The following is a 27061-nucleotide window of genomic DNA, read 5'->3' as shown; positions in this document are numbered from 1 at the left end:
TAAAATAGAGCTGTGTATCTATTTCCAGTTGGCTGGTGCATTTGAATTTGAGCTCAGGTTATTTTAGTCCTGCTCCACTTCTTAAAGGGCATCAAGGCAGCAGTGCCATGGGGCCAAGATTCAGATTGCACAGAGACATGTTGTAGTGAGTGAAGGGTAACGGTTAGGGTGAAGGGTGTCGCTTTGCACTTCCAGGGCTGGGCTCGAGTCCCGTCTCTCTCTATGTGCAAGGAGTTTGAATGTTCTGCTCGTGTTTGGTGGGTTTCCTCCTGGTACACCAGTTTCCTCCCACAGTCCAAAGATATGCATATTATGCTAATTGGCATTCCCTTATTGCTTGTAGTGTGAGAATGAGTTTGTGAGTGTGTGTATGTGTGTGCCCTGCGATGGAATAGCACCCCGTCTGAGGTGTACCCTGCCTCGTGTTCTAAATCTCCTGGCATAGGCTCCAGGCCCCCCGTGACCATAAATACAGGATAAAGCAGTATAGACGACGATGATTATGACAACCACCCAGATTACGTGTATGTGTGCACAGGGAGTACAACCTGTCAAGGATGTACTCCCTGTGCACACATACAAACACAAATACCGTATAAACCGATCTGCAAATGGATTTAAACGGTCAGTCATTTAAACATAAATACACGCATGTGATTGTGATTGAGTCACCTGAATACAAAAATTTTTTTAATTGCAGTCAGAGAATGCAAAATAAAGGAGGCACGTGGTATAGTGGTTAGGACCGTGGCCTCGCGCCTCGAGTTTGCATGTACTCCCCGTGCTTGGTGGGTTTCCTCCGGGTACTTCGGTTTTCTTCCACAGTCCTGTGTGACGGATTGGAACCCTGTCGAAGATGTACCCCGCCTCATGCCCTAAGTCTCCTGGGTTAGGCTCCAAGCCCCTCGCAACCCTGTATACAGGATAAGCAGTATAGAAGCTGAATGAATAAATTAATGAATATGTGGATGGGTCTGAAGTCCTGGCATTGTCACAGGCATTGGAATGTCCATTTTGACGTTAAAAGACTATACAAGATTGTGTGAGTGTACGTTCTTTGAGTGTGAATGTGCTTGTATGTGTGAAGTATGTTTCTATGAGTGAATGTTTTTTTTTTTTTTTTTCCTTTTAGGTGGGTGATAGAGAGAGAGGAGCATCATCACTGTGTTTATGTGTAGGTTGTGAAGAAGAGTGTGTGCCCGTAGACTGTGAAAACTTTAAAACTTGCCTGCTGAATTGAGACAAGGCCGAGGATAGAATAGAAACAAACTGATTGCGAATGCCCTTGAGTGATAAGGTGAAGACGTCTGCTTCCTGAATGTGGAAACATCACGTACGGGACATTGATTATGTTATCAGAGAAGTTTGTGTATATAATGAAATGACTGAGAGAAAGTAATCACCTTTCTCAATGCTCCGATTTTTTGCTATATGAGACGGGTCCTTCTGCAGGATGTTTTTTTTTAAATAAACCTTTGTTACTTTGTTCTTAACCAGAGTCGTTATAGTGTTTTCAGGATTTCCACCACACAAGCCAACCCCAAATACACATCCTTCGCATAAATACCACCATCTTTGCACAGAATTGTCATGCAATTGTCAGGAAAATTAGTTTAATTAAACTTTTATTACATCAGCTTAAAGAAGCAAATTGGAGATGAGTAGAAAGTCTGAACCTGGCTAAATTACCTCAAAGCCTCGCAGGTAAATGATGTTAAAATATGTTATACAATTTTATTACCAGCATGGTGTTTAAACAATCAGAGTCTCTGCATGCAAATATATAAAAATATATTATATTATAGCGTCATATTGTATTGTATCAAAAGACCAAGCTTTACCCAGAAATACGTTAAGGTAAATCGATATTTGAATTTGGCTTGTAAACTAGCGCCTGAGGATCTTTGATCAGAATTGGGACACGACCACGTGGGTGTAAACACACCAGAGGTCTTTATATTGGGCCACCGTGACTGATGCCACGGGTTCTCGCATCAGTCACGGTTACATAAGCAGAGAGACAGAGAAAGAGAGAGAGAGAGGGACAAAGAGAGAGGCGGAGAGAAAGAGAGGGAGAGTTGTCTATCACCTAGATGTCTGCTTCCACATTTGGTCCCTAAGTTGCCATAGCAACAGCCATTAGTCATCACTTCATTCGGAAAACAGTCTGAGTTTGAGCTGTTTTTGGTAGAGAATGAAATCTTCAGGTCAAGAACAAGATGTTAAAATAATGCCAGATGCATGACAATTTCTGTGCAAAGATGTGAAGGATCTGTATTTGGGGTTAGCTTGTGTGGTGGAAATCCTGAAAACACTATAACGACTCTGGTTAAGAGCAAAGTAACAAAGGTTTATTAAGAAAAACTCTCATATAGCAAACAATTGGGGTATTGAGAAAGGTGATTTCTTTCTCCCAGTCATTTCATTATATACACAAACTTCTCTAATAACATGAATCTATGTCCCGTACATGATGTTTCCACATTCAGGAAGCAGACGTCTTCACCTTATCACTCAAGGGCATTCACAATCAGTTTGTTTCTATTCTATCCTCGGCCTTGTCTCAATTCAGCAGGCAAGTTTTAAAATTTCCACAGTCTACACACAATAAATACATTGTTAAAATGTTATTTTTCCATTAACCTTGTAAAAAAAAACTTTTAATCCTCTTGAAACCAATTGGTGCTTTGAACGTGATTTGAACCTCATTTTTGTTGCTCCACTGTAATCCTTGCCAGATGATGGAGAGTAATTACAAAACTTTATAGCACATGGTTTCTTTCTCAGTGATACCTTGTTCCTTGAACTCAAACACACCGGCCTGAAATTGAGATAATAAGGTGTTTGGTTTGAAGCAGAAGCCTTTTTTCTTCTTCTTTTGTAGAGCTCATGAATATTCAATATGGTGTTCGAGGCTGTGCCAATCAATAATGTGTGATCATTTATCTTAGCCAGTTATCTTTTGTTGGGAATGATGTTTGATGTTATTTATGACCTTCATTTACAGTGTGTGTGTGTGTGTGTGTGTGTGTGTGTGTGTGTGTGTGTTTGGGGCCGCCTGTGTCTTTATTGCCTAAATAAATAAAGAAAGCAATCCCAAGTGCAGTTTGTGCACCGATGTAGTCCTTCACATCCTCCCCACTGAAGCCGTCATGAATATTCATCATGTTACAGCTCTCATCCAGAAGCCCCCGCTCTCTTCTCTCTCCTGGCCACGTGATGTGAAAGACAAAAACGCACTCTCATATTTTCAAACACTTGACTGAGGAGATCTCGAGCCAGTTAGGTTGTATTTTCTTCTCTTTGTTACGCTTTGCCAGTCTCCATCAGCGGCCACAATCGGTGCCTTTGTTGCTCGGATGAGAGGGGACATTCTTCCAGAGGGATGATTTTTCTCGTCTCTGCAGGCGCTGGCACTGCACACGTCTTCCCCCGCACCGGTCTCGGTGCCAAGCTGGAGTCCCTCTCGAGCTGACAGATGCACACAAGCACTGCAAAGGGACAGGATGTGCGCATGGTGCGTGAGTATGTCTTTTTTGGTTTTTTTCTATAAACGTTTCTTAGATACTGATCTAGAATTCATTATCAAAAATAATTCGTGTTTGTTCCTTTATATTAATTAAATGCTTTATTTTGGTCATTGTTTCAGGAGGCTATCTAACACATAGATACACATTCATACCTAGGGACAATTACAATAACGAGTCGGTAATCTGATTACTGGTATTGGGAGGAAACTGGGAATCCTAGAGGGAAAACCCAAGTTTACATGGTGAGAACATCGAAAACTTAGTACAGATGGAAAGGCAAGCTCGGCATCGAACCAGAGACCCCTGAGCTATGAGTTGGCACTAGACTCTAATCCTGACCTGTTACTCCTCTGCATTGTGTGTTACAGATAAAATGGAAAAGCTAAACTGCTTACTCCAGCATTTCCTCCTCAACATGTGTGAGTTGATATTATATTTCTTTTTTATATATACTTTCAAAGTACCTTTTGTCATGTTCAATAGGTTTCATTTATATGCTTGTACTGCTCTTTAAATTCAGTCTCAAATTCACCTTAAATGTATCTTGGTTCATGTGCAGCATAGTGTATTGAATAGGGGGCCAAGCATTCACATTTTTCTCCACTTAAACAGAAAGCTTGACAATCTCTCTTCATAAAGACAATTTTTTAAAGCTATTTGAAGTATGTATGTGGGTGTAGATAAATGGTTTAAATTTGCAATTTGGATCCATCGCACAAGTGCCAAAGCACATTTTCTTCGCATGTTAACTGGGGGCTGGCTCCGATGTTTTATAAAAAATAAACATGTGCAGCTTGGTACAGAAAATGGTTTTGATCTCCATTTCCCATCAGTGACAACTGTATAAAGGTGAATTTTTCTGCAAGTCATCATTTACATAATTCTGCCATATTAAGCCATAAAATTATGTATATGTAAGAGTGTTGCCGAACTGAGTGACAGCTGCATAGCAGGTGTCAAACCGCTACCTGTTTGCTATGCACCAGTTTAGTTAACTGGACTTTACCAGTTACCACAAGAAATTCAATTTAATTCAATTCAATTTTATTTATATAGCGCTTTTAACAATGGTCATTGTCCCAAAGCAGCTTTACAAAAAAAAATTAAAGATTTTTTTTTTTTTTTTTAAGAAAAGAAAATATTTGGAAGTGTGTATGTGTGAGAAAAATGTGTCTAGATAATAATTAAATGAATGAATGATGAATGAAATGTCTCTGATGAGCAAGCCAAGGGTGACGGCGACAGTGGCAAGGAAAAACTCCCTGAGATGGCAATAGGAAGAAACCTTGAGAGGAACCAGACTCAACAGGGAACCCATCCTCATCTGGGTGATAACAGATAGAAATAACATCAAGTGTGTTGTGCAGGTGAAAGTTCAATATATCAGAAGTTGTGTAGATTCAGTTCAGCAGTAGGTGCAGAGGGCAGATGGGGTCAGATCACTGGAAGCACAGGAGCAGGATGGTAGCTCCAGCCATCATAAAGCAGAATCTAGCTGGAGCAGGTCCTTCTCAAGATGCCTTAGAAACCTTGCAGGGTTGGCCTTTGTCTACTGAAGCTGGCACAATTTCCAGATGTCTCAGGATGGGTAGAAAAATACAGAAAAGATGGAGAGAATTAGCGTAGTTGCCATTCAGGATAGGTGTACTGGAGTATGAGGTTATGGGATGAGTTACGCGTATGCCAGATTAAAGAGATGCGTCTTGAGTCTACTTTTGAATTGGGAAACCGTGTCTGCTCCCCGAACAGTGTCTGGAAGGCTATTCCAAAGCTTTGGAGCCAAATATGAAAATGCCCTACCCCCTTTTGTAGATTTTAAAATTCTGGGAATTACCAGAAGTCCGGGTTTTGTGATCTTAAGGGACGTGGTGGATTATAGCGTATCAAAAGACTGGTTAGGTATGAGGAAGCTAAACCATTTAAAGCCTTGTATGTAAGTAGTACTATTTTGTAATTAATTCTAAATTGAACAGGTAGCCAGTGCAGGGATGATAATATAGGTGTTATATGATCATATTTTCTGGATCTAGTGAGAACCCTGGCGGCTTCATTTTGGACTAACTGTAGCTTGTTTATTGAGGATGCAGGACAACCACCTAGTAATGCATTACAATAGTCCAGTCTGGAGGTCATGAATGCATGAACTAGCTTTTCTGCATCAGATACGGATAGGATACTCCTAAGTTTGGCAATATTTCTAAGATGGAAAAAGGCTGTTTTTGTGATATTGGAAATATGATTTTCAAAAGACAAGTTACTGTCTAATATCACGCCCAGGTCTTTTACTGTTGAGCTAGTAGTAACAGTACATCCTTCTAAACGCAGGCTGAATTGTGAAAGCTGTTGTGTGCTGGTTTTTGGGCCGATGAGCAATATCTCTGTCTTATCTGAATTTAGTAAAAGAAAGTTATTGGTCATCCAATCTTTTATGTCCTGGACACACTCTGTTAATCTAGACAACTTGGGTATTTCATCTGGTTTTGTTGAGATGTATAATTGGGTATCATCAGCATAACAATGGAAACTAATCCCATGCCTTCTAATGATGTTTCCCAGGGGAAGCATGTAAATTGAGAACAGGAGAGGTCCTAAAACTGACCCTTGTGGGACCCCATATTTCACTGGCATTACATCAGACGGTACTCCATTTAGATCTACAAAATGGTATCGATCAGACAGTGAAATGAAGGAGTTGTCACAGGACAATGTATAGGATATAATTGACGGAGTTCAATAAAATGCAAAATAACCTTAAGCTAAGCTAGCTAGTTTGTTGTAACGGAGTTACGTAGGCATGTTCTGACCCAACAGCCAGGCGCTGTTTGTTCTGCCCAATCGGCCATTTATTGATTAACCAGAGTTTAGGCGGAGTCAGAGCTCCCACAGTTGAGCTTCCAAACAGCTCTTCAGATAATGTTTAGGTGACATCACTGAGGGTCTGAGTTCTTTTTATACAGACAATTTAGCGCCACCCAATTAGATTTTTCTGCTACGTTGTCCGAAATGAAATTTTTGTCTCTACGACCACCTCAATATCTATTTACTAATTAAACAACATGGCTGCCACAGACCACTTAATTGTGGTCGTCAATATATTCTTCTGAAACTTGGTCAAAATTCTGACGGAATTGAGTTCATTTCAAACAAGTGTTTCTTAGGAACCCTAAATGAAAAAAAAAAATTAGTACAGTATATTCTGTCTTTGTGCCAATTCCTGAGTAGATCTTTGAAGATCACTTTGCTGCATAAAAACACCACAGAGCTGATAAACTAACAAGAACTGTTCAGTGATGGGATTGCTCTGGGGCTCAACAGGTGCTTATGCAGTTTATGGTTATACTGTATTCATAACATATAATTGTATGCAATACGGCCTCTATATTTCAACATAATACTGAGTGCGCCATGCTGTTTAATATTTCAGAAATAGGTAACATAGCTAAGAAATGTAATTGCACTTTTTCTTTTGTCTTTTTAACATATCCAGGCGATGACCGTATGCTGTTTATTATTAGCTGATGGCATGACGTAAGAGCAGGACCTGGACATGCCGAGGAGACGAGACGTCCTTGCGCTAGTGCTGATTGTGCTACCGTGGACTTTACTCATCAGCATGTGGCATCAGGGGCCTGTCACACCACAGCCTGTCTCACACAAAAGTAAACAGAGGTTTATAAAATTGTTATATAATGCTTCACAACGTATAATGTATCTGTAAATGCATAAAACTGATCTATAGTTCAGTTGAATGCTAAAAATTGTATTGTCAAATTGCTCTGGTGTAAGTGGAATAAAACACTTTGCGATGTGCTGTTATTGGACAGAAACACCGCTACATCACACAACCCCATCGTTGATTACTTTTCAGTAACATCACACCCTGTTGTGTTTTTCTCTTTACTTGTTAAATATCCTGGTTCTGACTTTAAGAAGTATATTACTGTATGTTCTGCTGATTTTCCACAGACGGCAGGCATGAGGTCATCAACATACGAAATAATCATCCCAAAGAGAAATGTGTCACAAGCAAAAGCACCCCCCGTGAACGTATGTTCGGGCATCCTCCGCCATGGTCTGATCTGCTGCCCACCATCCACGTCATCACGCCGACCTACACCCGAGCCGTGCAGAAAGCTGAGCTCACGCGTCTCACCAACACGCTCCTGCACGTCCGTAACCTGCACTGGATTGTAGTGGAAGATTCTCCACGCAGGACCCCACTCGTCTCCAGACTGCTGAGGAGCTCAGGGCTCAATCACACACACTTGAACATAGAGACTCCCCGCTTTCACCGGATGCGCAGGGAGGCGAGGGGTAGCCGTGTACCACGTGGAACAGTGCAGAGGAACCTCGGGCTCCGCTGGCTCAGAGAAAACCTTAGCCACAGATACCGGCATCAGGGAGTTGTGTATTTTGCTGATGATGACAACACATACAGCCTGGAGCTGTTTGAGGAGGTGAGGGATTTGTTATCGTGCCTAAGCACTAGAAGAGATAGCTGGATTAAAATACAGTACAGATGCCTGAAATTGGAATTTATTTAAACAGTAGGGCTTCAACAATATAATATCCAATGAGTACCATGAAAATTTTTGCTTCAGCGATCATGCTAATTTCTATTCAGTGGAAAGAAAATCATAACATACCCCCTGATTATCCATGTCTTTTTCCCGCTTTATTGTTTAGATGCGTTCGACCCAGAAGGTCTCGGTCTGGCCTGTCGCCTTCGTAGGTGGCCTGCGATACGAGTCGCCTAAAATCAACACCCTGGGGAAAGTGTACGGCTGGAGCACCGTGTTTGACCCTCATCGACCATTTGCAATCGATATGGCAGGGTTCGCCGTAAACCTCCAGCTTATCCTCAGTAAACCTCAGGCTTATTTTAAGCTGAATGGAGTTAAAGGAGGATACCAGGAGAGCAGTTTGCTGGGCGAGCTGGTCACTCTCAGTGAGCTGGAGCCCAAGGCTGATAACTGTACAAAGGTAAACTCTAGCACCTTTTCTGCTTTGATTGTGATATAAAACCAGCTTTATGAGTGTGTCCTGCTACACACTGAGTAACCTCTACTGGACATAAACAGTGTTCTCAGACAGTCTACCAGATTCTCAAAATGTTATGTGGTTAAGTCTACAAAAAATACTGCTTAGTTTAAGGAAATGACTACATTTATGGTTAAGATTTAATGATTTAAAACATTTGCCTTAAATCACAGTGACGTGATTTTTTTAAAGGCTCAACAGTGGCAACTTGGCAGTGCTTACCACACGGTAAACATTAAATAGTTCAAAATTAATAAGTTTCTGCTGGTTAGGACATTGTTTGGTTCTTTTTCTGCACAATTTGACTACTTTGGACCTTCCCAAGCGTGATGTTGTTGTATGTGGATTGATGGTTTAAGATTGTTCATACGTTAAATAAAACTAATAATATTTCAGTGTTGAATAACATTTCAAAATGGTCAATATATTGGCCTGAAACAAGCAAACAGAAATTACTCAAATTGGTTTCAAACCTGTATAAAGCGATATTAAAACCTGGAAGGATGGGGTGAACTGATAACTTGAATGAACGTTGGTGAAGCTGCATCATAAACTTTAACAGTTAAAGCCATAGTTATCTTCAATGATGAAAGTAAAAGCATTTCCTTACCCACAATGTGATGAGATCTCACAGGATTGGGACTAAACAGCTGTGAAAACCACTAGTAAAACTAATCAGAAAAAAAGTGTTCAGTTTGCTTGGGAGCATAAAGATTGGACTTTTGTGGGGTCTGATGAGTCCAGATTGACCCTAAGTGGCAACCTGAATGTACTAAATGACCAGGTTATCACTTTATGGAGTTTTACCTCCCCGATGACACAGGCATATTCCAGGACTCAAAAAAGGTTCTGGAAGCAGGAGGATTCCTTCTCACACATAAATTAGACAACAATTTGTGTTCTGTAATCAAAGGTATAAATGCAGTTGAACAAAATATTTGTGTGTGTAACATTTTTGTTAACAAGCAATATTTTATAAAGTTTATTTTTTCTTAGTAGATTCATTTAATATATTCAGGCTTCATTCTATACTCTCAAGTTTCGATTAATATACTTACATATTGTTTTACTTTTCAATTCAGTTTCCGTACAGAAATCTGTCAGAAAGTACCAGTCAGAAATCTGTACATACCTTTTAACTTGATTTTCTATAATCTTCTGTAGAACAGTACTTATTACATTAACACTATGAAATAACATATACGGATTACTATGTAATAAACAAAAGCAAAAGTTACTTTAAAACATGGAGGTCTGTCTATCTTCAAAACTGCAATAACTTTAAATGTCCAGTATCTAGTACAGTGTAGTCGCAAACCGCTCGGATGAAACTGCCCCTTATGAGGACCGTTTCAGGAACGGAAGACCAAGACCTACCTCTGCTGCAGAGGATAAGTTTATTGAAAGTTACCAGCCTCAGAAACCACCAAGTACATCGACAATGCACAGTTACTAACCTATTACTACTAATACTACTACTAATAATATTCAATTTAATAACATAGAAACAATTAACCTGTTGTTAGCTTGCAGTAAATGGAGTGTCATGTACTGTAGGTGACACCGCCTTCTGTACCTCTGCCCTCTGATGACATCCCCCCCCCCCCACCCACTCAGCCCACCACCCTGTTCATGTAAATATCTGCATAGTAAGATGCTTTGTAATGCAGTTGTCCCTTGAATGTCACTTTGTAAGTGATTTGTGTGATTCGGTTTTTTACAACTGCATATTTAAACATGCCTTAATGTGATTCCGCAGGTGCTGGTGTGGCACACTCGGACTGAAAGACCTGTGTTGGTGAACGAAGGGAAAAAGGGCTTCACTGACTTTAACGTGGAGATATGAATCCAGTGAGGTATTTAAATATCGATCCCTTAACAGTTTCCTCGCAGCATCACGGCACGTAACGTGGGACAATGCAATAATGTTTTAAGATTAAAAAAAACAAAAAAAAACATGCACTGCTCTGAATGGACATTGTTCAAATCCAAAGCCACGGAATAAACAGCTTACGAGCACTACTGAACTTGCACTAAGCTTTACGAGCATTTTCCAGCCGCCATTTGCTATCAAAGTGGATCTCAGTTTTCTGACACTGGGGGATCAGCGGCAGAAGAAAAAGCCCGTTGTTCGGCGTGAGTCAGCTCTGAGCAATAGTTTCATTATTACAGCGATTGTAAACGTCATCGTTATTTTAGACACACTGAGCCATTGAGGTTTAAATGACAAACACTTCTGTTTGGTGTTTTTTTTCTCGAAACTGTCCACTTCAACTGAACTATATTAGTCTTGGATTAAAAAAACCCATAGATAAAAATGATAGTTTTAATAAAATGTTTGGAATCCAGTTACGAGTGACATTAAAAGGCAGCGCGCACACAGAATTACTTCACACACGTTACACTGTTTGTGAGAAGCTCGGGCCAGTTATGGCTAAATGCAAAAGTTTGCACACCTCTATGACAAAATTAAGCATTTTTGCCAACATTTCACTAGGTTCTTTAGTTTTATCCATACACTGAAAATTTAAATTGTGCATTAGGTAGATATTTACTGCGGTATACAGCAGACCTAGAGACCAGGTCTCAAATATTTTTAAGCTGATTTTGTCATATGTTTTGCACAGGATCCACAGTGTTGTATTTTCGGTCACAAATTCAGTCACACATTTTATTTTGTTACATATTTAATTTATCACAAATGTATTTTTAAAATAAAATAAATTATGTTATAATGAGTAAAAACAATTACACTTATTGCACAATTTACAGGGGTGCAACCTTATAAGGCCATGACTATTTTTATTATCTCAAAATGTGATTTTTTAAATAGAATTAAGGGGGGAAAATCAATGGATAAAATTTATATATGAAAAATATATAAGAAGAAATAAACTAATATACTTTAAAAAAAAATTTAAGTGAACACAGTTCTGGTTTGACTTTAACCATAAAAACAGATAAGAGGGTGTTCAAGTCAAACCAGGACTTTTAGGTGTTCCCTTAAATTTTATTCATTTATTTTTCTATTTGTATTTATTTTTCCTTATTAAAAAAAACAGCCCTTTACTTCTATTGCATACACGTGGATAAAACTAATATTAAAATAGAGTTGGGTGGAGATACATCACATTTAAATCTTCAATAATTCTTTCTCAAAATACAGTGACAACGTCCTGCTGTGGATGTACTTTCCTCTGTACTTATTTTTGATTTCTACAGTATGTGAAACATTTGCATTTTTTTTTTTTTTTTACTGAAAATTTTACAAAAGATTTGGCAAAACTATACAGCTTTGTGGAAGTCCTTTAACTTATTTGACATGGCAGCGTTTTATTATTTATTTCCTTACAGTATGAATAACATTAGTGAAGAAACAATGACTGTCACAACTTCCTCCATCGCTGTTTGTTTAATAGAAAAGTCTTAATTTTGTCATTTCTAGTTGTCATGCCTTGCTATTTGTTCTAATGTTTTAACGTCTTTCTTTGGGAAATGATTCTGTGTATTGATTTTATTCATTTTATTTAAGACAGAAAAGAAAAAAAGGCAATAAAATCAACTGTACAACACCGGACGCGTTGTCGGAACTTTATTATCAAATCAGAAATATAAAAAGATTAATAAACAATTTATAAATATATATATAAAATTAACAAATAAAATAAACTTTTTAATCTTTGTATTGCTAAAAAAACAAACAAAATAAAAACACACAAATGTACTGAATGTAGTTGATGAGTCAGAACATTCGTTTTTCACATGAGGAGCTTGAGGTTTGAGAGACTTTTATAATAGTTAACAGTGATACCCACGCTGCGTCACTAAAATACATTGAGCACGGGAACATTGTTTGCGTTTCCTTGTTTCGACGTACGCTTTGGGGAAACCTGTATGAGTCCATCGTCACTGAATGTCGACAGTCATTCCCAGATCAGGAGAGGTTTCAAACTGGAGTTTAAAATCAGCTTCCTCTTCCTCAAACACAGTGACCTGAAATAAATCAAAGTCGAATTAATAATAATAATAATAATAAAAAAAAAATAATAATAACTTGTGTAGTGTAAGGGGCTTGTAAGGGCATGAAATATTGTTTTTATATTCTACAGTGTATGTTCAGGTTGACAATGTGAGATAGTTAATTCTTAAATCTGATGTTGATTTATTTCCACACACACTTACTTATCAATTTCTACACACTGTATACTTACACAGGACGACACTTTTTGAGCTCAGATTCCTATTTTATACTAATTTATATTTACATTTGTGCATTTTGGCATCTTATCCAGACATATTATCTTAGTTTTTACCTCTAAGCAATTGAGGGTTCAGGGCCTTGCTCAAGTGGAAACTTGGTGGTGCTGGGCTTTGAACCCAGGACCTTCCGATCAGTATTCCAATGCCTTAACCACTGAGCCTGTATTTAACCTTTAACCCTTAAACAACCATCCTGGGGACGACCACACCTAAAGTCGCTCTGCCTTTAACCCAGTGCCAGGATTCTCTATTTTTAAAAACATTTGGTGGTCCAAGGATCTAACATGGAGTACGAGATGTGTAAGATTCATGACCAAAGTTTATTGGACATGCAGACATTGTTCTGTTATCAAAAGATCTTGAGTTTAAATCTCCGTGATGCCCAAGTGATTTGTATCTGGGAGATGAGGGAAGAGAGTATAAGACAGGGACACTAGATGTTTGTGAGCATTTAAGAGCTCGCATATGCAGAAGTGGGCGGATAGCGATTTCCTCTATCACTGAAAAACCTGAAGAGAAGAATTAACTCAAAGAGTTTGAAGTGTCTCAATGTTTTAAAACTCATTTGTAGTTGATCGTAATTGTATATTGGGTTGAACACACACAAATTTAGGTTAAACTTTTACTAAGCATTGAATATTTTATGTTGTTGTGGAACCCGGAAAGTCCTTTTACACATACCCAGGCATGTCAAGGATCAGTGTGAGCCATGAGAGAGCTTCACTGGAGCAGATAGGATTAAGTGAACTAATGGTAGCTTGGCAGCATTGTGGCTTGAACCCTTGACCTTCTGATTAATAACTCAGAGCTTTAATTAATGAAGCACCTCTGTGCAACCTCCTGGTGTTTTTAGCCTTCACCACCAAACATGTTCACCACAAATTTGGTTGTAACTACTACATGAGGAAATGGTGAAGCTGTTTTGCTTATCAAGCCTGGATCTACAGCCTGAGGTAACCAGTGGGAAGTTGAATCAGGGCGATGACAAAAGAAAAAAGAAGTCTAACCTTATGACAGTACAGCTTGCTAAGATTGATTACGTAATGCATTTGTAATTGGGTTGTGATAACTGACTTGGTTGATTCCGCTGTTGAGGAAAGGCCCCGGGATGTAGAGCGCCTGCTGGGGGCCGACCTGCCAATAACGCCCGACGTTCTGGCTGTTGACGAAGATCACGCCTCTGCTCCAGCTCTGTAATCACACAAACACTTTCAAAGTATTTATTAACCTCAATCAGTCTTTTACAGTCGTAATGCTTATTTTAAAAAAATTATTACATCATTTATTTACCAAACAAAACTTCATATTTATTTAAATGTGATTTGTCTCTATCTCACTCTGTCTAACACATTTTTCTTCCTCACAGCTCTGGCAACCTCCTGTATCTGACTTTAAAACACATGGGCAAGTGTCTAGCACTCACGGGCAGCTTAACGAAGGTGTCGCTCGGATATCCATCCACGAACAGTCTTCCCTGGAGAAACGCCGGAAAGCTCGGCTTCTGAGGGAGAGACTTCCACGGAGCGCTGTATAAACTAAACACAGCGGTTTGATATGCTTAAACAAAACGATTACACAATCTCTTCTTTAATATACACTGGCTCAAATTGAGAAAAATATTTCATGAACCTGTCGATGAAGTTGCGTGTCATATCCAGGCTGTAAATTGTGAACTCTCTTAGAGGCATGTTGTTCAGCAAAATGTCTCCGACAATACCTGAAAGCAACAACAACGGTGCTCTAATAGTTGTGTTTTATAATATAATAGTAACGAGAAGTGATGTTATTAAGGGTAGTTAGTTATACGTCTTAGAACAGGTTGTATGCAGAAAACCCCTTAAACTGTGTAGGTACTTTATTTGGTCCGGTACCTTTGCGTTGATCGTCCATGGTGTGACCAAAGTGTACTCTTCCGCAGTTTTCCACCAGCAAACTCAACGTTCGAGCCTCCTACAAACACACACAACACAACAGAATCACCATGAAAGTTTTTATTTCTTGCTACTTCGTCCCCGACTTAAGAACATGTACATCAGATTTGTTCCTAAGTCTGACAAAATAAGCCTTGGACACCTTTGGCACAAATCTAAAATGTTAAGCACACCAATCTACTTGACTGATCTCTGTCCCCTTTTCCCACAATGCCATCAAGTGTCCAAAAACCATAACCGTACCTAGGGAAATGAATCTCACATTGACATGCTGTAACGGTGTCGTCTCTGCTCCTTTAAATCTCGAAGGGTTCCACTATATTGGACTGTAAACTCAGTTTAGTTGAGGATGTTATTAGGATTATTCACCATCAGGACAGCTTTACAGTTTATTACATTTATTAAAAATTTTTGCAGCGTCTATTTTTTTGTACAACACACGTGAGCTACTATGCATCTATGAATGTTCGTAAGTCGGGGACTGCCTGTAATTATTAGAACCCAACGCAACAGAATGACTGTGTGGTTATTTTAATAACAGAGCAAAGTTCAAGTTGTAATGTGATGTAATTAGGTCAAACACTACACACACCTAACTATATCTTACTTGTCACCATCCTCGACGAAAAAACACTTCTACATCAGTAAGAAGAAAATCCTCAATACCTTCCCCTCAGAGATGGCCAACTCCGTGTTCTTGTAGTCAAAAGTGCCAATGAAGCCTCTGTTCACAAACACCTGAAACAGCACACAACCACCAATAATGACACAGTAGTATCAGAAACTAACACATAGCTGTTGTCATTTTATTCTTATACAATCTGCTTAGGTTTACCTTTTAATAAAAAAAAATTATAAAATAAATATATATACAGTATATTACCAGTGCTCGGTCTCGGATGTTGTTTCCGGATTTTAAGAAGCCTCCGGTGGTGATGGTGGTCTCGTACAGCGTGTATCCGTATGCTTGTCCGTTTTTTTTGTTCACAGGAAGATTCTCCATATTAACAGGCGTTCTGGATTTAAAAGGCTTCAGAGACAAAGAAGCATATATTTTATATGATGCAAACAGAAGAGAGAGAGACAACAACAAAAGGCTTTATTAGTTTAGTGGTTGTTTATAAGTGGCTTAATGACTTGTTAGTTATTAAAAACACAGATACAAGTATGTGTTTGTATTATTTGGTTTAACTTATGTTAGCAAAGACGAAAAAAATAATAATGTTATTATCTGATAATACATGGGGCATTCAAGTCAAACTGGGACTTTTAATATATAGAGAAATAAAATACCTTTATTTCTTTACGTAATCCCTTGCTAGTCGGCACGGTGGCGTAGTGGTTAGCACTGAGGCCGCGCACATCAAGGGTTCAATTCCCACCTAGGGATTTGTATGTGTGGAGTTTGCATGTTCTCCCTGTGTTTGACGGATTTTTTCTAGGTACAGGATAAGAGGTATAGAAGATGAAAATGAATAAATGAATGAATGAATGATCACTAATGCCTCTGTCAATCAATCATGTCTCTGGGAAAACTTTCTACCTTGATGGTATTCAAACACTTTTAAAATGCTGGGATTAGTTAAGTGGAGCAGGGGATTAAATAGGGAAACAAAGGGAGTTTTTAACTCTCATAACTGTGTTATTCTGCACAATCAAAAGTCCCAGTTTGACTTGAACACACCTCCTACAATCACCTTGTCGGACAGATTTTATGTTAAGGTTCAGATATCCATTAGGAGTCTCTGTCACTCCGTTAGGGAAGGAAAACAATAAACACAACAATAAACGTCACACCTCATGTGTGAGGGGCAGAGCGTCCCATAAGGACAGGTGTCGGTACATGATGGCTGCCTCGTAGCTTTCCTTCCAGCGCAGAGCCGGCATATCCGGCTGAGGAGCTCCTGAAACACAATCAGCTCAAACTGAAACACACACACACAGGCAACACTGAAGTAAACTAGAAATAAATAAATAGTTTGGCCCAAATTTAAATGTGCAGAAAATTGTAAAGCTAGAGCTTCCAGATTAGCGAGAGCCAAAGACCCTTTGGCTGGTCTGTTAGGCAGACTAGAGCTATGAGGAATAATGAGTGTATTTTTTTTTTTTTTTGGCCAAACTGTTTATTTAGGGTGGGGGGTTAGGGCTTCTGTTACACACTACTGTATCGACTGAGGAGTTCTCTCAACAGGTGGTATTTTGGTGTATACTCGCCGGCCTCGGACAAAGGTGCATCATAGTCTAAAGACATAAAATAAGGCATGATAAATAATATATAATTCTATATTCATAATAATACAGTTTGCAGGACAATTCCTTAACACTCAGTTAAACCACCATTTGTTTTATGTGCTGCCACCTTGTGGTGATCTTTATTAATGCATGTACAAAAGTGATTGAGACCATTTTACTATCCCTTGAATTCAATTTATGGCTCAGTGCTGCCACCTTGTGGTGATCTTTAATGATGCATGTACAAAAGTGATTGAGACCATTTTACTATCCCTTGAATTCAATTTATGGCTCAATGCTGCAACCTAGTGGTGATCTTTCTTAATGCATTAACATAAATCATTAAAAGGGACCATTTCACTATCATTTACCTTTAATCATTTACATTTGGAAAGAAATACAACCTTAACCCTAAACTTTTTAAGCAAATGACCACAAATGGACATAATAAAATTTCTTCAACCCCAAACTCTGACCACTATACATATTTTTTTTTATTCCTGATCAGGACTTGTTAAATTATATTCAAGGAGAAACTTAAGGAGAATGGCTTGTTTGTGCCAACCGTGCTGAGGTAATTGACTACGTGGAGAGGATGACTTTCTCTCATGACCCCATTTGTGAGTCAAACAATCATATGACCTCTAGTTCTTTAGTGAACGTTTAAAACTGCAGTGCCTTTGCTTGTACCTGGTTTGTATTCTTGAAGAGGGGAAAAAAAGTACCTTTTTATCTGACAGTGCAATATGAAAAGATGACAAACCATAGCTCGGGATTAGAGCCTTGTATGAGGGCTTCGCCACAGCGCCAGTCATGAAGCCAAAGGTTGTTCCTCCGTGGAACATGTGCAGGTTGATGGACATGCCACGCCGCAACACCTCTCGAACCACTGCAACCATGTCTAAGCGGGAGGTTACAGCTGTTATATGCTACATACAGTATAGTACATTTTATATGGACATATGAAAAAAATATTTAAGGTATAGAAACCATAATGTGACCAAACCGTCTATAATTAATCCATACAATATAATTGTTTGATTGTCCTATTACTAACACGATTCTAAACCTTTAATAATGTTTCATTTAATAAGTTAAGATCAATATACCTTCTACTGGAAATATGTGATGCAGATCTCCCCATCCGTCAAAGCGTCCGGTCCAGTATTCCGTAATTAAAACAGGACTGTTTGGCTGTTGATCGTTTATGCAACATGTAAGAGATAAAACATTTGAGGTCATTCTGTTAAAGAAAAATCATCCAGCAGAGTTCATGTTCGCACCCCAAACAGAACTGTTTTTTATTATGCAGTCATGAGCAAAAGCACATAGATACACTAGGTAAAATATTACTCAAGTAAAAGTCCTCCATTTACAGGTGTACTTGAGTAAAAGTACAAAATACCTATCTTCGAATTGATTTAAATAACAAATATATATATTGAGGCTGTATTATCTCAGATGAGCCTTTATCAATGTTAAAAAAGTCTTTGTCTGTCTGTGTCTGTCTGTCTGTCTGTCTGTCTGTCTGTCTGTCTGTGACCATGGTGTTTCGTCAATGTCTGCTTTTGATTTCAAACATCTGCTGCATTGTGCAGTGTTTCACAGAGAGAATGCAAATCAGACAATTATGAATAATATTCAGCAGGTGGTTCAAATGGTACATTGTGGTTATGTAACACAACACCATGCAGAGATATGGTGAAGTAAAAAGCGCAGATATTTGCTCTAGGATGTAGTGGTGTAAAAGTAAAAAGTTTGCACTAATAAAATAATTGCCTTTTTTTTTAATTGGTAAATTGCTTATGGATCATACTTTTTATTCAATTGTGGCAAATAATTGTGTCGTATTTCCTGTTGGCATTTACATTACATTATCTAAGGACTATGAACACCCTAAAGACGTTTACATGACTATTAGAAGGTAGTGACACTTGAAACTCCAATGATCGTATGATTTAAATAACAACAGTTTGTAAATCTGTGTATTATTAGACGCTTTAGAGTTGTTACAGAACGTTACTCAACACCTTCAGTTCAATCAGAATCGAAAATTTATAATAGACTAAGACAAAAGTGATATGTTTGTTCCAGTATCGACATTTAACATCAGAATGATCAGACGATGTGATTATAGTTTCCGCTGACCTGCACATGATCCAGATACTTGATGTCTTCGTGATTTAGTTTCCGCAGATTCAGAGTCCTGAGGACTGAAACAACAGGAAATCTATTAACCCCAATTGAAACACTGTAAAAAATACAGAGTATGATTCTGGGATTTGGGACTGTTTTCGCATCTAAGTGCTTCACCTCCGTTCACTCCGCCACTCTTTAAGCCCTCATGGCTGTCTGATGTGAGGAGAAGCTCGCTGATGCCCCTCGACTCGAGAGCCTGAAGAGAAAACAGCATCGGCAGGGATGTTTGTTTTTCATTTAAGTAGAAATCAAAATTTTATTTCCCAACAAAGACAGGGTGTCCCAAAAACGTATATATAAATTTTCCAATAGAAAAGCATCAGCATACTTTGCTAATCAATATCACAGTATTCCAGTTCGTTTGTGCAAATTTCCCGTCTCGGTTCACGTCATGGGATGCACAGCACACCGAGCGCTGCTTGCTTTTGGTCGGCGTTTTCCACAACCTTTTGTGTGTCTTTATTGTGCCTTTGTCGTGTTTTTGGTCACCACCACTGTTTAACTCCTTGATCGTCTGCACCTATTTCGTGTCCCCTAATTATTTTAACCCTGGTGTTTCCATTGCGCAAAGTCTGGCCAACCATATTATGTATTTTTAAATGTGTGACTTGCTGTCGCTTGTGCTGAGGTGTTTGGCGTTCCCAGTCTGTGTTTTGGCACGCCGTCGACCAGAGGTGCTCTTCTAACCCGGCTCCCTTCCAGGGTGTGTGTTGTCAGCTTTGTTATTTATCCTCTACACAAACATGTGCCAGAGTTGATATGACAATAGGACAATTATTACAGATGGTTTATTAAAATGAGACCAGGTACGGCATGATCACGTGCTCACCATGGCCGATGAGATCGAATCGAGGTATTACTACGTCCAATTAGATCGCATCACGATTTGGTGCTTATTGCACGCACTTACTACAATGTCATCGTGTCCAGTGGGTTGGTATAAACACCACAGCAGGTGCAGTGTGAGGAACTGGATCCAGTAATTACACTAAACCTGCTGCATGTGCGGCATTAATGTGGTACTCACTAAAAGAATGTAATATGAGCTTAATGTGGTCTTCTACAACGTACCATGGTCACATGACGAGGCTGTTGTGAGAACTCCATTGATGGAGCAACAAAGCAGTGACAGCCCACCGTTTACACAAAGAAACTCCTGTCTGGAGGAAGGCTTGTGGTACCAAGGTGCAGAACAAAATGTTATACAAATTGTTATTACGGAGATTGACCTTCAGATTTTGAAGAAATTGAAGCTTCAGAATAACTGCACATGGACTATAGAAGTTCTGTTCACTCGTTCATTCATTCATTCATCTCCTTCCACTTATCCTGTACAGAGTTGTGGGTTCCTAGAGCCTATCCCAGGAGACCTTGGGCACAAGGTGGCCTACACCCTGTATATCGTGTCATTCTATCCCCGGCTACACATGCACATTTTGTACTAATAAAAACAAACAAACATCTAATGGTCCAATTTGTGCTTAATTGTAACAATTAGCAGCTTTGATCCATTTTGCTATAACTGCGCTTATACTGTAGTATAACTCTCCAAACCCATCCTGATGCAGAGCACAGAGGAAACTCACACACTCCATATCTAGAGCTCAGGATTGAACACCGGAAATGTAAGTCACACCCAGAGCATGCTCCACCAAAGCGTCTCCTTTCCCTCGTATCAAATTTCCACCCGCTTAGCCAAGTCTAGCCAAGACACATCCATGCTAATTCCGACACGCTTTCCCCAAACCTCAGCAACCAATCAATGGCCTCCATTCTTGAAGTATCACACCTCAGCTGCGGTGTCACACATGACCATATGATGGAAAATAGTGTGACTTTTTGAAAACAAAGCACCAGCTCATTTGTTAGTAAAAACACCTTCAGCAGCAACAAGGCCTGAAGTCTTGCAGATCACACGCTTTACCTGCAGCACTTAATGTATATACAGTACGTTATAGACTAACCTTCTGTATTATAACGGGATTGCTTTTCTTTTCCTGTTTGGAATTTTGTTCATTTTTATAATCAGAAATCCAAAAATAAATAGTTCTTGTTGTCTTTTCGATCCAATGCAACTGGACAGAATCCAATCCGCCCTGAATGATGTCTTGATTATAAAATAATTGTGATGTGTTTAGACAACGTGCTGATGATTTGTTGGTCGGTGCTGTACTTCGTTGTACTACATTATTCCTGAGAGATGTTAGCGGCATCATTTCCATTGAGCCTCATCTCATCATCGTTTTATTATGTATACAGGGTCATAGGGGGTCTGGAGCCTTTCCAGGCACGAGGTGGGGTCACTATCTATCGCACACATACACAAACTCACACACTCATTCACACACTGTGGGCAAATTGGGAACGCCCATTTAGTCTAATCTGCATGTTTTTGGATTGTGGGAGGAAACCGGAGTATTCGGGGGAAACCCACCAACGAGAACATGCAAACTCCATGCACACAGACCCCAAGGCAGAAATCGAACCCTCAACCCTGGACGTCCTGGGCATCAGTGCAACAAAAGACGTAGATAACTTAGAAAGCTTATCATCATGGATCATTCGGGTCAGCCTTGAAGAGATTTGAACCTACACCCTTCTTTAAGCACTGAACTACCACAGCACTTTCCCATACTGTACCTCTTTCAGAAACGCCATGTACTTCCTGTCCTCTGCGTACGACCCATATTCATGTTCCACTTGCACGGCGATGACCGGGCCGCCTTTCCTGAACTGCAAATCAAATCAGGAGGGGTTTTATTGCTTTTATCATAACCCTTAAAAATAGTGTGAGAAGTAATATGAACCCGACAAACCTGTAAAGGCACGATTTTGGGGATGAGCTTGTCCAGAAAAGCTTCGACGGCCTGCGTGAACCCGGAGTACGTCGTCCTAAGCTTCATATCCTTGTCTCGTAACAGCCAGCTGCGAGCGGAGATGATGTGCCAGGGCAGCAAAAACGCTTGTTTTAAAAGTAGCTTGCAAGTTTGATTGGGCAATTCAGTGATTTTTACATATTGATCCATAAAAAATGATCTTCTCAACAGAACAACATGAAATAATATTTATTCCTTTACTGAGATATTAGTACTAGGCTCTAAAAACTAGTATTTTAGCACTTAGTCATCCATGTTTGCTTTTCTCGTTTGTCTCCTATCTGGTGATCTGATTGGTTAATCGACCTTAGACTTGTAAAACTAAAGAATGAAATTAAAAGCAGTACATTGTGTTTACAACAACGGTGGCTCTGAGTGTACTATTTCTGATGCTGAGACGGAGTAATTCTCACCTGGGCAATCCTCCGAGGTCCAGCTCTGAGGAGATGTAGGGACCCGGGTGAAGGATAACCCAGAGCCCCAGATCAGCCGCCTGGAGAAGAAACGTCCTGAGCAACCATGGAGAGGTTGAGTTAAAATAAATAAAACACTATCCATTAACGTTCGTGGTGGATAAATGAACCTATTGTTATACATAAGTGGAGAATGTTCTGGCCATCCTTAGCAGGCATTCAGAGATAATGTCAGTGTCAACAGGTGTTATGTTACATACATTTGGGCTCGAGCACTCCGCTGGTCGTTATGGTGAAGCTTCAGTGGTTTAATTAGTTCTGATGTAATCGCTGTAGCGTTAATGACTCCTAAACCAGCCGGTTAATCTCCCGAGTGATTAAACCTGTCAGGGGAACGGTCACCCAAATCACTCGCGTGTTGTGCGCGGTAAGAGATGCTTAGCACGATGTTAAGTATTTTAATCCCAGATTGATGCAAATACGTTCAGGAGTAAAGTGCAGGTGTGTTAAGCACATAGCTCACTTCCTTCATAAACACAGTCAGGTTGGATTCATGCTCAGGTGTGAACAGCAGGACAAATAAATGGTGTGATAATCAGGCACTCATATAATGTTACAGGTTAGAGTCCAAAAGTTTGCATTATAAGACAAAAGTGTGGCTCTTCTATGTATCTCGTTAGTATATTTATATTTATTGCTAGACATTATATATCGATAGATAGGATAATATTATGATAATGATATGATAGTAGTATTTATATTACACTAATATAATCTACATCGTTTTTTTTCGTTCCCTGAAGTGTGTATGCATTCTTTTAACTGTTTATATGCACAGTAATGTGCAAAAGTCTTAGGCACCAAATTAAATGCTGTACCAATTTTGTAATATATGTTTATTATGTCTGCATAATTACATATATATATATATATATATATATATATATATATATACAGTATATATATATATATATATATATATATATATATATATATATATATATACATACACATGTATGTACATACACATATAAGTGCATTTAGAGATATAAAGAGCAGGAGTTTTTACTCTCAGAACTGTGTTCTGTTATGCTGTGCAAAAATCCCGGTTGTACATGAGTATTAAAATAATAAGTTATTCTCACCATTGCAAAATTTTACTGTATACTTCAATATAACAGCATGCCATGATGTGTTTAATTTCACCTTTTGCATCACAGCAATTTGCCAACAACTGCATTTTTTTATGTTTATTAATTTACCCACAAGACGTTGTGCTTTTTATCCACCTAATATCGTGGACAGTCCACAAAGCGTCTTCTGTTATGCGGCTATAAACAGTCTTTCCATCACTGACACTGGAGACTACTGTACTTCCTTCCATGTTAATTAAAAATCTCAGAAAAAAATGTGTTTGTTTCCATCCATCTATTATTATATTAATACTTAGATTATGTGTAGTGTTTTACAAGTCTATATAAACGAGCTATTGCTAAGCAACAGCTATGGCTATTACAATTATGCTATGTCTTGTTGGAGAAGCACACATTTAATTTTTTAAGCACGGAAAAATTCTAGTTCTATTTATCCTAATAAATCTATTCATCCCATTTAAACACCACAAGGTGCAAAAAAGTATAGGTTTACATTTGTATATATGTACTGTACTGTAGTGTGCGGCGTGTGTTGATGCTATTTGTTTAGCAAATCAGTTTACAAGTGTACACCTTGTCCTACTGGAATGTTTCTTCTTTCAGCCGTATTTCCACATATTTTCAAATAAACTATATTAAATATGACGAGACGCACTTTGTGATGTCATAACCTATACCTGCATATTATATTTTTGACAATAAACCTGTCATCACTGTATTCACTGGTGCAACCCCACACACAGGACATTTTCCTACATGCAAATGTTGTTTAAAGACAAACAGATGAGGATGGAAATGCTCTTACTCCAGATCCAGACCTTCACTGAACTGGAAGCTCCCTCGTTCAGGCTCGTGCAGGTTCCATGGAACGTATCTGAAACACAGCCACGGATCACATTACCTCACGTCTGAGTTTTAATTGCCGTCTCAGCGCGGGCAGTGATGCACTCCAGACTTACGTTGTTAGAGTGTTGAGGCCACAAGCCTTCATCTTCATCATGCGATCCTTCCAGTAGGCCCGAGGAACACGGAAATAGTGAAGGGAACCCCCGAGGATGCGGAACACCTCGCCACCCAGCATGAACTGGGAAGAGTTCAGCGCTAAGCCATGTTTCCTGTTGAGCTTCACCTTTTCTGGCTGTCCACTAAAGTAGAATAAAAGATAAAATCAGAGATGATACAAGAGTTAGCCCGATGGAATCTAATGCTTTCTTAATGAATCCAGATGCTCTATTCCAGGAAGCATTTATTTCATGTGTTTGTGCATCAGAAATCGGTCCCCAGAACCTTTCAAGAACCAAATTTTACTTTAGTTTCATTTATTTTGGGTTACATTGTTAGAAAATGTGTTCTTTGTATAGATACAGTAGCTAAGGGATCTTAGCTTTAAGCTTAATTAAGGAAGGTTTCTGTTGTTCCTTCAAATGCTCCTGTCGAGGGGTCGCCACAGCGAACTGTCCAATCTGCACTTTGACACTGGCCAGATATCCTTCCTGACGCAACCCTCTCATTTTCATCCAGACTTGGGACTGGCACTGCATCCAGTACTGGGGCTCGGCATTGGGTAGGAACCAAACCCGGGCATTCCACTTGGCAGGAATAAGAAAAACTCTGTTTCAAGCTTCTACAATAAACCAATAAAGGTTCCACCAAGAGAACAACCAAAGAAAATATGTTTTAATGCACCTATCATTTATCATGTTTCTTTAAAATCGCTTAGAATTCCTTTTAAACCATAGTGGGCCAACTTTAAATTTTCTCAAAGGTGCTACGATATGCTTCTCCTTCTTCTCCTCATCATCCTACTACTACTACTACTTATAATACTACTAATCATTTAATGTTTATATTTCCTACCACTTATCTTGTTTAGGATCACAGGGGACCTGGTGTCTAACCAGAGGACCTTTAGATAGGGTGCCAACCTGTCACAGGGCATAAGCACACACCCCAGACTCACATACTAGGACAAGACTGGAGTATTTGGAGGAAACCCATCAAATACAGGGAGAACCTGCAAAGTTTACACACAGAAACCATAACACCATAACACTCTCTCTCTCTCTCTCATGTCCATATTTGTCAACCAAAAGAGCTTTTTTGATTTTTTTGTCTGATTTTTTAAAAATATATTTCATACTGTATATTGTCTTTTCAACAGCCCAGAAATATTATTTTACTGATTGACTGAATGTGTTGTGCATGTTTGTGTTTGTGTCTGTGTTTTAACACTTGTGATAACAGAGAGAAAGAGAGAGAGTGTGAGTGTTAACATTTGTGATGTGTACGTGTGTAGAATTTTATGGTAAGACCTCCAAAAAGCCGCAGATGCTGAAAAAAAGCATTATGCTGTTACTCAAAGTGATGTCATTCAATATAATGCCACACAGTTATTAACCATTTTTCAGCCGACCCATTTGAGATATCAAAAATCCCTCTACAATTTTGCATCCTCGATGTCTTTAAATCACATCGGCATGGTTTAGTGATGATTGCATAAAATCTCTAGGAGGAGTATATCAAAATCCTATGGGTGCGTTTTGCGTTTTGTGTGCATACGTGCAAGTGTGTATGAGCTATGCTCGTGGGAGAGCCCCGTGCCAGACTCTCAGGAATCCTAATGGCAGCAGAGTCCAACCTGTCTGACAATTTTCATGAGTTTTTGAGTATGTTAAGACCTGCAAAAAGCCCCAAATGATGGGGAACAATCCTTAGAAGATCAAGAGTGTATCAAGAGTGAATAATAATAATAATAATAATAATAATAATAATAATAATAATACATTGAGCATAAAAACAATGCAGTAAATAAATTGATGAAGATTTATAAATACATATACTGTATAATCACATGTCTGTCATATTAACATGTAATAACGGGCAAACAAACAAAAATCATTAAATTCAAGATGCACATTAACAACTAAACATTCAACAATATTCAGCTTCAGGAGCAAATAATTAAAAAAACATATTTTCCCGCCCTCCAACTGTACATACTGTGCTATTTTTCCTCTTCTCACCTGAAGTGCCGGTAAATGATGATCCCGGTGATACTCAGGAACAGCAGCGCGAGCCGGCGCCGGTGCACGCTCCTGACGCTTAAAATCATCATGGGGCTGAAAGTCAGCAATTCTTTATGCACAGAAAATACTTTAATACTTTAGACGTTTGCTTATTTATTTATACACCCCCGAGAAATATCTTTTCATCTTCAATGCACAGCAAAATAATAATAAAAATAATAACAAAACCACAGGCATTAAATTGCGCTTGTTTCCTAGAGACCTTATTTCGCGTCGCCCAGGTAGCGCTCGGTGCGCGTGAACCGTGACTTGGGCGCTTCGCGCGCGTGCACGCGAGCCGCCGTGTTTTCTCGTCGCCCCTATGGCGCGCGCGACGCACGGGCGCGCGCACGCACGCACG

General features: G+C 39.1%; 2 protein-coding genes across 3 annotated transcripts; one reads left to right on the top strand and one right to left on the bottom strand.

Annotated features, from left to right (window-relative positions):
- The first annotated feature begins 3159 nt into the window (after nt 1-3159).
- On the top strand, nt 3160-12115 carry b3gat1b (beta-1,3-glucuronyltransferase 1 (glucuronosyltransferase P) b). Of its 2 annotated transcripts, none has more exons than XM_053515585.1 (6): nt 3160-3517; nt 3899-3949; nt 7018-7189; nt 7497-7987; nt 8217-8513; nt 10330-12115. In XM_053515585.1, exons 3-6 carry the CDS (start codon nt 7078-7080, stop codon nt 10414-10416), a joined length of 987 nt encoding a protein of 328 aa, XP_053371560.1. In that variant the 5' UTR covers nt 3160-3517; nt 3899-3949; nt 7018-7077; the 3' UTR covers nt 10417-12115. The 2 variants fall into 2 exon arrangements, with proteins under 2 accessions (XP_053371560.1, XP_053371561.1); XM_053515586.1 differs by having other exon boundaries at nt 3160-3521.
- Nucleotides 12116-12311: 196 nt separating this feature from the next.
- LOC128505513 (beta-galactosidase-1-like protein 2) lies at nt 12312-26922 on the bottom strand. The gene is made up of 19 exons (XM_053475980.1): nt 26659-26922; nt 24595-24780; nt 24441-24509; nt 22482-22577; nt 22009-22117; nt 21833-21925; nt 19307-19388; nt 19142-19206; nt 18103-18187; nt 17757-17894; nt 16922-17002; nt 16559-16665; nt 15645-15791; nt 15428-15499; nt 14702-14780; nt 14460-14547; nt 14254-14365; nt 13905-14021; nt 12312-12563 (listed from the first exon to the last, which is right to left on the bottom strand). Exons 1-19 carry the CDS (start codon nt 26748-26750, stop codon nt 12477-12479), a joined length of 1905 nt encoding a protein of 634 aa, XP_053331955.1. The 5' UTR covers nt 26751-26922; the 3' UTR covers nt 12312-12476.
- Nucleotides 26923-27061: the final 139 nt, after the last annotated feature.

This window comes from Clarias gariepinus, chromosome 17, assembly GCF_024256425.1.
Source record: "Clarias gariepinus isolate MV-2021 ecotype Netherlands chromosome 17, CGAR_prim_01v2, whole genome shotgun sequence".
NCBI classification, from domain to species: domain Eukaryota; kingdom Metazoa; phylum Chordata; class Actinopteri; order Siluriformes; family Clariidae; genus Clarias; species Clarias gariepinus.
This window is presented reverse-complemented; position numbering and strand designations above follow the sequence as displayed.

What these genes read in the sequence shown, in the direction of transcription:
- b3gat1b (XM_053515585.1), top strand. Translation starts at nt 7,078, where the DNA reads ATGCCGAGGAGACGAGACGTCCTTGCGCTAGTGCTGATTGTGCTACCG. An exon ending in ACAGCCTGTCTCACACAAAA is followed by an intron (nt 7,190 to 7,496) that starts GTAAACAGAGGT and finishes GATTTTCCACAG; the next exon opens with ACGGCAGGCATGAGGTCATC. An exon ending in GCCTGGAGCTGTTTGAGGAG is followed by an intron (nt 7,988 to 8,216) that starts GTGAGGGATTTG and finishes TTTATTGTTTAG; the next exon opens with ATGCGTTCGACCCAGAAGGT.
- LOC128505513 (XM_053475980.1), bottom strand. Translation starts at nt 26,750, where the DNA reads ATGATGATTTTAAGCGTCAGGAGCGTGCACCGGCGCCGGCTCGCGCTG. An exon ending in GGCTCTAATCCCGAGCTATG is followed by an intron (nt 17,003 to 17,756) that starts GTTTGTCATCTT and finishes TTATGTCTTTAG; the next exon opens with ACTATGATGCACCTTTGTCC. An exon ending in ACACCTTCGTTAAGCTGCCC is followed by an intron (nt 14,022 to 14,253) that starts GTGAGTGCTAGA and finishes GTGTGATTACAG; the next exon opens with AGCTGGAGCAGAGGCGTGAT.